Source organism: Scomber japonicus, chromosome 10 (assembly GCF_027409825.1).
Source record: "Scomber japonicus isolate fScoJap1 chromosome 10, fScoJap1.pri, whole genome shotgun sequence".
Classification (NCBI taxonomy): Eukaryota; Metazoa; Chordata; class Actinopteri; order Scombriformes; family Scombridae; genus Scomber; species Scomber japonicus.
The window spans coordinates 13,940,766-13,955,415 of NC_070587.1; the positions used below are offsets into that span (position 1 = coordinate 13,940,766).

A 14,650-nucleotide genomic window follows, 5' to 3' on the forward strand; every position below is an offset into this window, starting at 1 on the left:
CCAAACAAGTAAAATACAAGCAGGATTGGGAAGGTTACTTTGAAAATGTAATAGGTTACAGATTACTAGTTACCTTATTTAAAATGTTATAAATCAACTATTTCAATTTCTTCATCAAAGTAATGTAACTTATTACATTTGATTACTTTTTAGTTACTTTTCTAATGTTCTAACAAATGTTTTCAACTTTTAGGGTAGATATGTACCCATTAAGTCCACCAAAATCTAAGTAACTCTAAGGTCTTTTTCATGGACCACATTTAAGACCACGTCATGATTTATTTACAAAATATAAAAAATATTGTTTTCAAATAATTAAAAACAGCAATACAATAGCATATCAAATACTTAAAAATGAGGAAAATTCTTCCTTTGCTAAGTCTTAAAGGTCTGACTCCAGATGTAACCCCCTTGGTAATCATCATGTTCATGAATAATTGTAGTTTAATTATTTTTAAAAAAATCAGTAACTGTAACGGATTCCAGTTACATTTATTTTGTAATTAAACTACTTAACGCTGTTACATGTAACTTGTTACTCCCATAGACTGGTTACTCCTCAACACTGAATAAGTGATTAAATATGACATTTCTTTTCATAAAGTTGTTTGGGATCACGTGACGGGGTCGACTATAGAATCGGACTGAATAGAAAAGCAGCGTAGTTGTAATCTATGTTCACATAAACTGTGTGTCCTCGTCCTCTATGTTGTTTTGTGCAGCATATTGATAAGTATGATAACATTTAAAAAACAAACCATATATGATAATGATACTAATGTATACCATTGAAGTGATTCTATTAAAAAAAAAACCTGTTGTGTTTCTTCCTGCTCTCACTACAATAAAAAAGGTTGTCTCTAGCAACTACTGAGGGACATTGCTGACTGATTTTGTGACATTTTACGTGTTTTGTTTCCACCTGGACATCAGTCAAGCACACCGTGGGCACTCTGTGGCAGCCATCTTAGTTGTACCAGCGGCTGTCACTAGCAGATCTAGCCGCTGTACGTCTGTGAGGTCAACTCTCTCTCAGTCAAACTACACTCAAACAGCGGACAGAGGTAACGTAAACCTCCACTCAGTTTCACCTTTCTTTTCTTAAACACTGAACTTTACGCGTAGACATTGACGTACATTAATATCAGATGCGTACAAGTGCAAAACAGTGAGTTAAAACTTGTGAAAAGTATCATATTGTCTTTGAATGGCAGCCAGTGTTTTTAGCGCTAACTAGCTAACACGTATAGCTAGCTGGCGAGCGCTAGCCCGCTCGATTTACTGCCGCTTTACAATGATTAATGTTAGCTTAGGTGCACATCCATGGACACAGGGCTGTTACTTTCCTTTGCAAACGATTACACTTTAACACCAAGAACGCATTTTATATTTGGCAAACTAATTAATAGCTGAATAGCTCGCAAGCCTACATTGAGCTAGTTAGCCTAAGCTAGCGGCCTCGGAGGCAGTATAATTCAAAGCAAGAAGCGCTGAAACTTGAGCGGTTCCGGTGATGAAACTGAACAAATGGTTAAACAACGCATAGATTAAATAATATGCAGTTCGTATGAATAATTTGATGTGAGTTGCTTGACTCCAGTTAGTAGAGCAGGTTATATGTCACTTGTTAAACATGTTGGATATCTGTTGAATCACGTCGGTGGTGTGTAATCTTTCTATATTTTTGACCTTTTTTCTGTCTTGCACCTTAATCTACTCTAGGAAAATTGTTCCGAGTGCCTGTTTAGACCACCCAGTATCCCAGGATGGACTCTGGGATTTTGAACATAGAGGAGATCGTGTTGGGACGGGGACTGCCAGATCCACCTCCAGAAGCTCCCCCTGAAAAGCCTGCCGAACCATACAAACCCATCACTTTGAATGGACCTCCTGCACCCGCTGTTCAATCCTGTAAGTGCTACAGCATTCACTTTTAACATAGGGCTGCAGCTTGCCATTATTCTCATTATTGAGTAATCGGTCACTTTTTTTTCTTGATGCATGGATTTCTAGTTTTGTCCTATAGAAAAGAGTGAAAGATGTTGATCACTGTTTCCCAGAGCCTAAGGTGGTGTCTTCAGTTTTTTTTCTTTTTTTTCTGTGTCATTGCAAACATTTGGCTAATCCCACATGGCATTACAAGACACCACTATTTTACACAACAAGCGTCATCTGGTATATAGTATACATACAGCATATACAGAGGCAAGTGGAAGAAGAAAAGACACAACACAAACAAAAAAAATCCAGATGAACTGTTCACAGAAAAGACATTGAACATATTTTGCCCTTTTATCTTCTCCTAGACTTCCTCCAGATCTCAGCTGGGCACATAGAGAGTTCTGCTTTTTAGACACATTATATACAACTTAATTCTCAGTACCATATTCAGTTTTTATCATCGTAAATATATACTGTTTTGATTTAGTCTATATATCACCAGGCTCTTCAAATGTCTTGTTGTCCAAAGTCCAAAGATATTTAGTTTACTATCATCAAAGACTGAATCTATATTCAAGATTTTGCATGTTTTATTTTTGCATGCAAAGCAGGTGGCCACCATGATGACAGTGAAATTTGGCTTCGAGCTCTAGTTCCAATTAGATTAATAAATACATATTTAGAATTGTAAAAGAGAGAGGGAAGAGAAAGATGAGCGAGAGCCAAAGAAGAAACAAATTGAATAAACATTATGTTATACATTGTATATTTGTATCTTTCTCTTTTCTTCCTCTTCCCTTTCTTTTGCAGAGAATTTTGATTTATTATTTTCTTTAAAGAAAATACTCAAAACTAAAAATTAATTGATTATCAGAGAACATGCTGATTAATTTAATAGATGGCAACCAATAGATATATCATTGCAGCGCTATTGGTGACTGCAACTGAAAAACTTGCCTTTCTTTCTTCTGTCCTCTCAGACCAGCATGAAAACCTGCAGTGTTTCCAGTGCTTCATCACATTCTGCAGTGCCAAAGCCAAGGAACGGCACATGAAGAAGAGCCACCGGGAAGAGTATAAACAACAGCTTCAGCAGGTACGCTTTCCCTAGAATGATACGATTGATCTCTCTCTGTCTTGCTGTGTCTGATCTTTCACTTCCCTTTTTAATTTGCTTTGCTTGAAATTATGCAAGTAGTTACATAAGCATGTTTCCCCCTTATTGCTGTAATATTACTTGCTATGGTATGCTGTTTGTATGTGCTTGGTGAAGAAAGGTATTTGAATGAACTATCTCACATTTCTTGTCCCTGAATTGTTTTAACTTTGGCTCTTCTTTGATTCATTCACAGGGAAACACATTGTTCACGTGCTATGTGTGCGACCGCACATTTCTGTCATCTGAGGAACTGACGCAGCATCAGCCAACACACAGCAAGGATGACAAGCCCTTCAAATGTGTCCACTGCAAGGAGAGCTTTAAAACATTCTCTGAAGTGAGTAAACTATTAGTAACTATAACAGGAAATATTAATACATGTTAGAATAATTTACTTATAGTATTGAAACGAAGTAAAACTGTCAATATAAAGAACATAGTTGGGCCGCATGTTTGAAGAGTTTAAAATCCTCTGCCAAATGAACTGTCTCACTTTATATGTTGAGCATTCTTGTTTACACTCAGGTTTCTATATAACCTTTTATTTCTTGTCTTCCCAGCTCACGGCACATAGAAGACAGGTGTGTCCAGAGAGACAGTTGGTGTGTAAAGATTGCAATGAAACCTTCAGGAGTGCAGGGCTACTGCGTACTCATCGTCTCACCCAGCATACTCGCCCAGAGGTAGACACTGCAGAGCAGCCGGAGGAGGCCACCAAAACCCATCGCTGTAAGAAGTGCAGTCAGGGCTTTGACACAGAAGCAGAGCTGGTGGCACACCAGGAGAAGTACCCTGAAGGTCAGCAATGCAACGGCAGTGCTTCGCCTGTCAAGAAACGTGGACGGCCTGCCAAAACTGAAGAGCCAGCAAGTGCTGAGAAAAAGGGAAAGAGGAAAAAGAAGGATGAGGCAGAAGCACCTGAGGAGGCAGTGAATGCCAGCAGCGTGTCCGAGGCAGCAGAAACCCCAGCAGAGGAAAAAGGAAAAGCAGGTGGAGTGAAGCGTGGCCGTATTTCTAAAGCAGTAGCAGCAAAGTCTGAAACAGAAGACAAGAAGAGCCCTGAAGGTGACAGTGAAGGTTCAGGAAAGGAGAAAAAAGCTAAAGTAGAGTCCGTGACGTCCCGGCAGCACCCCTGTCCTGAATGTGACGTCTCATTCCCCGGCTTGGTTCAGCTTCGTGCTCACAAGAAAGAGAAGCACACCCCGCGGAAAGCCCACCCCTGCGAAGAATGTGAAGAGAGTTTTGCCCGTCCTGAGCAGCTAGACGCCCACATGTCCCGGGCTCATGCTGTCGGCCGTTTCTCCTGCCCAACCTGCGGGAAGAGCTTTGGCCGAGAGCGTACCTTGAAAGCTCACCAGAAAAGCCACCCAGACGAAAATCCTGAAAACCCAAGTTCGAAGAGATAATTGAGGCACGGGGACCTGACAGAAGTGTATGTTTTTTTTTTTGAAGATTTTAGTCAGGAATTGTCCTTTTTTTCTTTTAACATTGGATATCTGATTTTCCAGATGATGGTTTCAGATGACTTTGGTATGGTTTTGAAAATGACATTTTAGAAAGTTTTGGATTTAAAGTTGTGACCTTTAACATGACATAATTGTTGAGTTTGATTATGAATTATTGAAATTTTGGGCAAATGGACACATCTCCTAAATTGACTAACCAAATGTTGTTAAACCCAGCTATTACACCCTTTGTCATAAAACATAGTTTATTTGTAAAAATGTTCAACAGTTTTGATTAACATTTTAAATGATTTATTTCAGTTTTTTAAGCATGAAATGCGTGTGGTGTGATTTTATTACTTGGTGTCTTGAGTTGTTAAACTCAGTTTGTGGTGAAAAAACGTTTGTTTTCTTTTTCTCCTTGTTTTTCCTAAACAGATTGGATGAGTACATATTTTGAAGCTAATTAGATGCCTAGTAGAGATACCATGTTTGAATGTTTAGACAGTTTGTCAAAAGAAATGTGTAATGTACAGCTTCTGGTTCATATCGTGTATTTTTTACACTTAATATTTTGATTATGTTCCTTTCTAAATTAAGTCTCATTGAGGAAGAATTTTAAAATAACACGATTATGTTCTGCTTTAGACTTGTGGGGCTAAATGCTCCAGATTCATTGAGGAGTATTTGGCATGTGGGTAGGAATGATCCACTATAATCCTGATTTCTCTTATGGTAAAAATGTACTCCTTTTTATTTTTTCACTTACTAGAATGAATCATCTTTAGATATTTCTTGAAGGGAACTCACAGATCTTAAATGCCTTTGAGTCCTTATAAGGAAGTGTGTATATCAAATGTCATTCACTAATTGGATTGTTTCTCTCCCCACTGCAATGTGTATGGACAGTGCAAACATGTAATAAAACATGCTATCCCAAGGGAGGCTTCTGAAGAAATCATTGCCTTTTTGTCTTTGGTCTCTCTTCTTAATCAAAAACTTATGCAAACATATAGTGTTGTATTCTGTGTTTTGGTTACATGATTTATACTCTTACAACCAGACCCACTTGATGCTGTTAGGATAAAACACGTGTTGAAGTCGTCAATATTCCATGTTGAAATAAGCTGTTACATTTGGCAGCAACAGAAACTTAAATAAAACATCAGGAGAATTATGCAGGTTATTTGTAAGGAAAGTTATATATCCAGATACTAGCCAGTTGTTCAGTGAGAAGCTCTGCTTGATGTGTACCTTTAACACTGTAACTGAACCATTACAGTTGTTGGGTAATCAAGTGTTACTCCAACATTTGGTTCAAACTGACCAACAATCAGGGTTGCAGGATGGCAAAAACAAACAACAGGACAGGCTTGTTATAACCCCAACTCAAAGATTTTACAGATTCTTAAAAGGTTTTTTTATTACAAGACTCATCCCTCCTTGAATAATCATGACCTGGATGACCAAGACTCTTCATGGACATTTTATTTATCATGATGTGGATTGGAACAAACATGAGCCTAAATGGTGTCACGGTAGCAATTTAGCCCATGCCAGACTTTGGACTTTTTTCATAAAATATCTTTATTCTATATTCCAAAATCTACATGAACTAATGAATACATTTTCACATGAGAGATAAATCTTGTTTTATAAGAAATGATCTCCCTTATACATCATGTCAGTATCCATGAAAAACACCTGAACTTATATTTTGGTGGGCTTAATGGGTACACTTACTCTAACAATTGAAAACATTTGTTAGAAAATTAGAAAAGTAATAAAATGTAATAAGTTACTTTACTTTAATTAAGTAATTTAAATAGTTACATTACTTATTACATTTTAAATAGGATAACTAGTAATCTGTCAACTATTACATTTCCAAAGTAACCTTCCCAACCTTGTGTAAACTTCTTAAACCATGACTGCAGGGACACCTGTGTGATAACATGTAATACCACTCCGGAACAGTAGGTGTGCTGTACTATCCACAGAGCTCTCCCGCTGTGGTGCTTTATTTGTTTTCCTTTTTCTTCTCTTTCACCTCCCTTTTATCATCGTGTTACGTGGTGTAGCTAGCTAATCGAGCCACTGTAATCGCTGTGTTTTCACGTCGTGAGGATGAATATGTAGTTTCATTGTAATGTTTGCTCCTTTTATTCGCTCCGACATGAACTGCTAACACGGGCGGGATTTCAAGCCGTGTGCTGTTTGAGAAAGCACGCTTTGTCATCATCAGCTCCTCCTGTCAGGTGAGCAGAGTGACAAGCAGCTGTAACATCGGGCTTGGTCTCACTTAAAAGTCAGTGCAAATGTTGTCTATTAGCCTGTAACTAGAGGAAGACGGTTACACAGAAAAAGTGCCACAGATGTAATCGTTTGACAGGTAAGAGGAAACATTTATTCATTAAGATTATCTTTCCAGTTTTTCAGTCAACACACTGCAATGTGTTCAATCTTTTTAATCCTCATCCTAATTACCAACATATATAAATAATAATAATGCATTGATGTAAAATAAACAACAATCGTAGCACAATGTTACGTGTTGTGTTCTCTAAACATTATAAGTTATGTGGAGATGTGTAGAAAATGTCCCTTTATCCCTTGTAGGTCACACCCCCGGTCATACTGTGCACCTATAAAACAATATAGACTATACCGAAAACAATTCAAAAACCCAATTTCTTTATAATATTATATCTAAATACAATCGTGTTTTCTTCCTGCAAAACGAAATATGACGTGGGGTGACGTAGGCTTGAACCATAGGCTTGAACCCACCAATTTCAACCAATAATATCACGTCATTGACCCATTAATCAATTACTCAATCAATAAATAAATCAATAAATCTACAACTTCTAAGCTCCAGGCAAAGACTCATCATTATGAGTCGATGAGCCTGTTTTTCAACATTCAAGCTAGATAAGTCACAATGCTGAGGGCGTATCAAAGTCATGCATGAGCAGAGCATAGACTGTATAAAAGAAAGGAGAGGCGCAAGCAAACCATGAGAGGAGGAAATATGTATTTTGAGGTATGCCACGTCCTTTCCTCTGAAGCAATAGTTGCTTCAGACATCTACACCACCAACACTAATAAAGGTGCTCAGAGTTTTCTGCGTAACCTGTTACCTGTTCAACAAACACCTGCATGAATAAAAACCTGCAGTCTTTATTTATACTGTGTACTTTGTCCAGCTCAGAAGCACATGAACACGATTATATTGTTTATTCATTATATGTGTATGTATTTATTGATGTTTTGATTGTGATTTCATTGCTTGGTAACCCAGAATATGATTAGAGTATTGAACACTGGAAATAGTTTATTAGACTAAATGTTTCAGGAAAATTTTAAATGACCCTTATCAAAGTCATATCAAAACCGACACGCCCGACAGCTATTTTCAGCCTCAAGTGTCGATTATGTAAAATGTGTTTAGTGTGTTTATGATTCTTTTGTTGGGAAATGAACACAGATGTATAACTAGATGGTGAATCGGGAAACAAATTTCTTTGTAATTTCTTTACTATGGGAAGTGGCATTTTTGAGTTCTCGTGCCAATTGAGCAACTTTTATAGGAACGAACATTGCCCAACCTCCCACGCTTTATCCAGTTCTCTTTATACGCTCATGTTTACCACTGTCAAAGAGATGTCTGTTAAACTGTTGACAGGACACATGGAACTGCAAACAAGGTCAATCATCTATGTATTATTAGAGCTCTTATAATACATCCATGACTTTAATATCATCTGAAAACAAAAAAAGATGATTATTTTAGGAAAGTTACATTTAATCTGCATTTTGTTTAAATATATCCCTTTCTTTAAGATGAATTGCAGTGTACATCTCATGCAAAACTTTCAGAATGACTAACAGAGTGCCCCTATCCCACTGAGTGTGTGTGATACTTTATATTAGGGCCCGTGGCAAATATGAACTCCTTTAATTGTTCCATCTATTAAAACAGCATAGGTGGAATTGGGTGCTTTTGACTAGGGTCCCTCAGGACCTCACTGCATTGGTATTTTTAAAACAGAAATGGAAAACAATGATGTGACGTTATTAGGAATAAACTGATAAAGCATGAACATTTAGAATGATAGAATAAAACACCTGTGAGATATGACAAAAAGTACCTCAGTCTGTAGAATTAATATTAAAAATGTCATTGAACGCTGATTAAACATCTGTCCCCTCTTATGGGCTTCATTCTGTCTCCTCAGATTGCAGCCATGTCTATAGAATACACCATTGACATCCAGCTGACCGAGTTGGGGTTTCCAGACATCTTGGAACCTCAGGAGACTTCGGTGACAGAAACACCATGTCTCTCCACATCATCTGATGATTCACTCTCACCCAGTCACTCTCACACTTCACTTCCAAACACGGGCAAAGAAAGACTGCTCGTCAGAAGCCAGAAATCAGCTGCTGATAAAGAAGCGGCAGCGGCAAAAAATACCTCATTTGATGAAAAAAAAACAAAAGTATGTGCATCACCTCTGACAGAGGAGTTACCATGTAAACCTCCAGATCCCCCCCAGAGTCAGCAAAACAAAGAAACTGTCAAAGACTCTGCACCTCCAGAACCGTCAGAGCCCACAGAGACTGATGCTGGACGGGACAAAGCGGACAGTCCGCTGCTCATAACCCAACAGGGAGATGATGGAGAGGATGGTGACAGAGAGGAAGCACAGGAGAAGTCAGCTGAGGCGCAGCAGGATGTAGAGAGTGACTCGGATGACAGTGATGTTTCAGTGTTGGATGAGGATGAAGAGGTTGATGACGAAGAGGAGGAAGAGGAAGGGCCTAACAATGGTATGACTTATTTACATTGAAACTCATGAGCATGAAATAGTGTTAATTATCTTGCGAGATCCCGGACAGATCTCTAGATGTGCTGTGTGTGTGAGGTAACAGTATCTGGGATGCCCTAAAACTACACTGTTATTATCAAATATATATATTGATACATCTTTGGATCATTATACATACTTTATATATACATTTATAACTTTTTCTTCTGATTTTTCCCTGCCTGCCAGGAGTACATCATCATAATGTAACTCAAATCAATTGGCTTGTGTTTTTCCACAGAGTCGAGTAACTCAGGCGAGTACCGCTGCAGTGTCTGTGATCTCCAGCTGTCCTCTGAATTCAAGCTCCAAGACCACATGAACCTGCACACGGGGGTGCGTCCGTACTGCTGTGCAGAGTGCGGGAAGCGCTTCTGTCAGATTTACAACTACCGCGTCCACCTGCGCACACATGCCCAGACTTCAGCGGGACGTCTCCAGTGCCGTATCTGTCTGAGGGTCTTTGCCTCACAGGAAGACTTGAAAGGCCACCTGTCAAAAACTCACTTTGAGGATCGGTTTTATGAATGTGATCTGTGCAAGCGCGTGTTTGCTTCCCTGAAAGCGTGCGAGTATCACGTGCAGTTACACAATTGTTTGCTTGGCGTTAATTGTAAAGTATGTGGCCACAATTTTACCTCTCTGAAAGCCCTCCTACGCCACCAGAAGAGGACATGCTGTCGCAATTTTAAATGCACAGACTGCGCAAAGACCTTTACTAAGAAGAACGCTCTATTAAAACACAGCTTCACCCACCTCGGTTTGTTGCCTTACACCTGCATACGATGCCGCAGCCACTTCCGCCTGGCAAAGCTTTACCGCCAACACAAGTGTGAGCCTGAACGCATTCACTGTGTGGCATGTCTAAGAGAATTCCTCAGTCAGGCGGACTTCCAGCAACACAAAAAGGACACAGGCTGCTGGGGCAATCAGGAACCTAAAGGGGATGAGATCCGATGTTTGGAGTGCGGGCAGAGATTTGACACCACAGAAGAGCTGAAGAAACATGCCGGGGCTCACCAGAGAGTGCTCAAATGTGCTGAATGTGGTAAGGGGTTTCGGTCGGCATTGCTGCTTATGTCACACATGGGCGGTCACGCTGGCAAGTCGCCCTGCCTCTGTCAGAGCTGTGGACTGGGCTTTCCTCACCAGCAGAACTACGACAGCCACCTTAAGAAGTGTGGACAAACACCTCAGTCTGTGGTGAGTGTGGGACAGTACTTTCCCTTACCTTTTGCTTGTTCAGCACAAATAATGTCATTCTTAACAGAGCTGCCAACAGTTATTTAAAGTGCTCATTTTTTCCACCTTCCAGGCAGCCGTTAGTTTCAGTTCAGAAACAGTTCAGCTTCTCATTTCTGTTCCAGCAGAGAATGATCAGAGACCTGGTTCAGGTGTTTGGAATAAGGACTTATTCAGGTCTGTGAAACCAGAATGATGCATGATGAACCAGGATACCAGCATGCATGTAAACACTCAACGTCAGGGTTTAGTCTTGATTTTCTGACTTCTTCCAATTCTGATTTTCTCCGAATTCCTGTAAATAAATAAGTAGCTCCTAGTGCTGCAATGATTTGTAGATTAATCAATCGAAAGACAATTATGAACTATTTTGATAAGAATAATCATTTTGAGTTGTTTTTTGTTAAATAAAATGCTAGAAATAGGTATCTTTTTCTTTTTTATAGTAGTAAACTGAATGTCATTTGATGTTTCTTCTTTGACTTTGGGAAACATCTTTCTGATTTTTTTATAGACAAAATGACTAACCAAATAATCAAGAGAACAAGAGACAGATTAATCGATAATGAAAATAATCATTGGTTACCGTCCTTGAAACTCCAGTGACCAAGATATAATAAAACCACTCCTGTTGATGAATGGCAGTGACAATTTTATATGTATTTATATATCACATTTTATTACAAGTAATCTCAACGTGCTTCACATTAAAAAAACAATATAAGTATATATAAGTATAATAATGAGAACATAGGTAAAATAATGATGAATATGATCTGTAAAATGTCCTTGGGTGACTAGAAAGGTGCTTTTAAATAAAGTTTATTATTATTATTGTTATAATTAACATCATTATTACTATTATTGTAAGAAATATAAATATAAGAATATAAGCATGAGTAAAATGCAAAAACTGAAACAATGATGCATTCAGGTAACATATACTAAACATCAAACCACACAGCAATTAAAAGCTCCAAAGAATCAACCATCCTTATCACATAACTGCCCATGTAAACACACACACACACACACACACACACACACACACACACACACACACACACACACACACACACACACACACACACACACACACACACACACACACACACAGAGACAGTAATTAACCGTAAGCCTGGGAGGATAGGAAAGTTTTGTGTTTGCTTTTGATTATGGACATCAGGTCAGCAGGCAGCTTGTTCCAGGATACAGGTTTGTAAGTGGGTTATGAGGTAAAACAAAGTCTCCATGTGGATCTTACTGGTATATTGCTCTTCTGTATAATTAGGTGAGTGACTGGGATGTTTTTGTTGTCTTTCCCATTTTTAGAGTGCCCCCAAGAAACGGCCGGCCCCGAAGAGCTCCTCACCTGAGACCAAAAAGCTGGACACAAAGTCAGAGTCACCAGTTCCAGCAAGCACAACCACTGTGCCTGCTCCACCTGTTAAGGACTCTGCTAGTCCAGACCTTGTGACAGGAGGCATGTCTAATACTGGCTCTGCTTCATCAGACGGGTTATGGAAGATAACTCTGGACAAACAGCCACCGCCTGGTGTTAAACTTGTTCTATTTCTCCCTGTCTGTCAAACCAACGGCCTGGCGCTCCCATCTACAGTCCCTCAAACAATACAGGTTCCAGATGTCCAAGTCAAGCATCAAGCGGCCCGCCCTCCTCTTTCACGTAAGGAACACCTTGGAGTGAAGGCTGAGCTAAATGTCCCTGTGGATTTAGTAACCAGGATTAAACGGGATCCAGAAGGTGAAGCACCTTTGGACTTGTCTAAGAAGTATAACTCATGTAAGTCAGCTACGAGCGATGTTCCTCTTCCTCCTGTTAAAAGTGAGCCGAAAGAATTTGAAGTCTCAGGAGAGGCTAAAGGCACTAAAAGACATGGATTAAAAAATGCTGAATGGAAAGTGACTGATAAAAAACTGAAAGGAGAGGCAGATGCATATACTAATGTTAAGTGGGTGAAAAGTGATATCTCCCCTCTTAATGACAATACGGCATCCTCTGGACTAATAGCAGGCATTAAGAAAGAGCCTCAGTCTCCTGGTTCTGATTTTGATGTGTGGCGGTCCAGATCATGCCAGCTGAGAGACCGGAGGCTTGAGAAAGAAATTAAGATGGAAGTTGATGTTTCGCACCCATCCCCTGCTGATACGGAGAATTGAAATACAGTGAATGGGAGAATAAAACACCTACTCTATTGATGTACGGGTGACCACCAAAACAAGAATGGAGGTGATACTCTACAGCCAGAATGATGCACTAATGACGTTCTGTCTACCATCATAACCTTATATGACAGAGCAGATCTTTTTTTACCGTTTCCACTTGCTCTTGAAGAAATCCAGTATGTCTAGCAGTAAGATTTGGGTTATTCTGTAATTTAAACAAACCATTCCAGGTTGTGATACATAATGGCTTTTGTTTGATTTGCATGTGGCTAAAGCTTGGGGCTTGGGCCACCAGAGCAAAATGGGACTAATAGTTATAAACCTTATGCAATATTATGCAGGATTTGGCACTGCATTGAAACTATTCCTGATTTCTACCTTTTAGGCCCTTGTTTTTGTGTGGGGGAATTAAATTATTTTCTACCTATGTGTTAAGTGTAATGAAGACACTGGATTTCTATAATAATGTGCACATTTGTGTATAGGCACTTGACTCTTTATACTATGTTTAAAATGGATGCAAATCATGGTACTGATCATAACATGATGTTCTGCAATCATGTGATTTATATTTGGTGAATCTTGACAGTCTGCAGGTATATGCTAATGTTTTTTTTCTAAAGGTCGACGAATATGTCATTGATGCAAGCTCAGTAAACATCTTGTTGACAGCTCTCAATTTTCTTAATCTATAAGACTGTTCCTTAGTGTGTGGGTGTGTGGTCTGTCATAGGCTACTTTTGGGGAATGGTTAAGTTAGGCAAGTAGTGGTGTGTGTGTACATGAATGCATGCATGAAAGGGGGGTCTTATATCATCTATCCTGTATTTACATAATCTTCAATGTTGAATCTCAACTCTCAATACTGTTTGAACTACAATATTGTAGTTCAAACTATTCACACTTAAAAAATGACCATTCAGCACCATGGAGACACACATACAGAAACACACTTCCACAGACACAGGTGAGTATTTTACTGAGACCCATAAGAATCAATACTGTCCCATCACGTTCAGGATATTATTATTACTGGATAAGGCTAGGTTGAACAGCCTACAGGGGATTGACTCAAACGGATTCACAATGACAAAATCCACCACAAAAGAGCCACAGAGCAGCAGCAGTCTCTAGCACACACTTCTGCTGGAGACATATGACTATGACAGCTCCGTCATGTACAAGCTCCTCAATCAAGGGACGGGCCTTGACTAACAGAGAATAGTGCATGGGTTGAGGTCGTTATATAGACTGGACCTTAATCAATTAACAGAAAAACGGAACGCCTAGACATGCATCCACTAAACACGTCTTTGTTGACTTTTTAAACATTATTTTAAATGTACTAATCAATAGCCAATACCTTTTAAAACAGCGCTTCCTACCAGTTAAAGACATATGGATTTAAATATTACATCTCTTGTCCAAATATTTTGCATACATACACACGTTAAGTTGACTATGTACTCGACTATAATGTATGAATTTATATATGATATGACTATCTATCTATCTATCTGATTATTATTAAGTCGACTTCAATTGAACTGATTGGCTGGCCTGGTTTATTTGGTAATCCTGCTTTATGGAGAAGAAAAAGAAAAGAAAGAAAACTCAAGATTTTCATAAATGTTAGTGATAATTTATTTCTTTAGTGCCATAACGTGTTTTATGGATCCCATTATTAAAAAGAAAATACTATATTGTTATATAAACACCACTGTGTTAGACAAATAATGGACTCTTAGTTGTTATCTCTGTTTTGTTTTTATATATTTCTCTGCGCATTTCGGTCACTGACATTT

At 38.9% G+C, this 14,650-nt stretch overlaps 2 protein-coding genes across 2 annotated transcripts; both read left to right on the forward strand.

Moving 5' to 3' along the window:
• The first annotated feature begins 995 nt into the window (after positions 1-995).
• On the forward strand, positions 996-5,497 carry LOC128366764 (zinc finger protein 184-like). The gene is made up of 5 exons (XM_053327529.1): positions 996-1,064; positions 1,723-1,911; positions 2,922-3,037; positions 3,294-3,437; positions 3,661-5,497. The coding sequence occupies exons 2-5, from the start codon at positions 1,767-1,769 to the stop codon at positions 4,504-4,506; spliced, it is 1,251 nt and encodes a 416-aa protein (XP_053183504.1). The 5' UTR covers positions 996-1,064; positions 1,723-1,766; the 3' UTR covers positions 4,507-5,497.
• Positions 5,498-6,633: 1,136 nt separating this feature from the next.
• Positions 6,634-13,033, forward strand: wu:fe05a04 (zinc finger protein 710). Its single transcript, XM_053327515.1, has 4 exons — positions 6,634-6,937; positions 8,787-9,381; positions 9,661-10,622; positions 11,994-13,033. The coding sequence occupies exons 2-4, from the start codon at positions 8,796-8,798 to the stop codon at positions 12,837-12,839; spliced, it is 2,394 nt and encodes a 797-aa protein (XP_053183490.1). The 5' UTR covers positions 6,634-6,937; positions 8,787-8,795; the 3' UTR covers positions 12,840-13,033.
• The last annotated feature ends 1,617 nt before the right edge of the window (positions 13,034-14,650 follow it).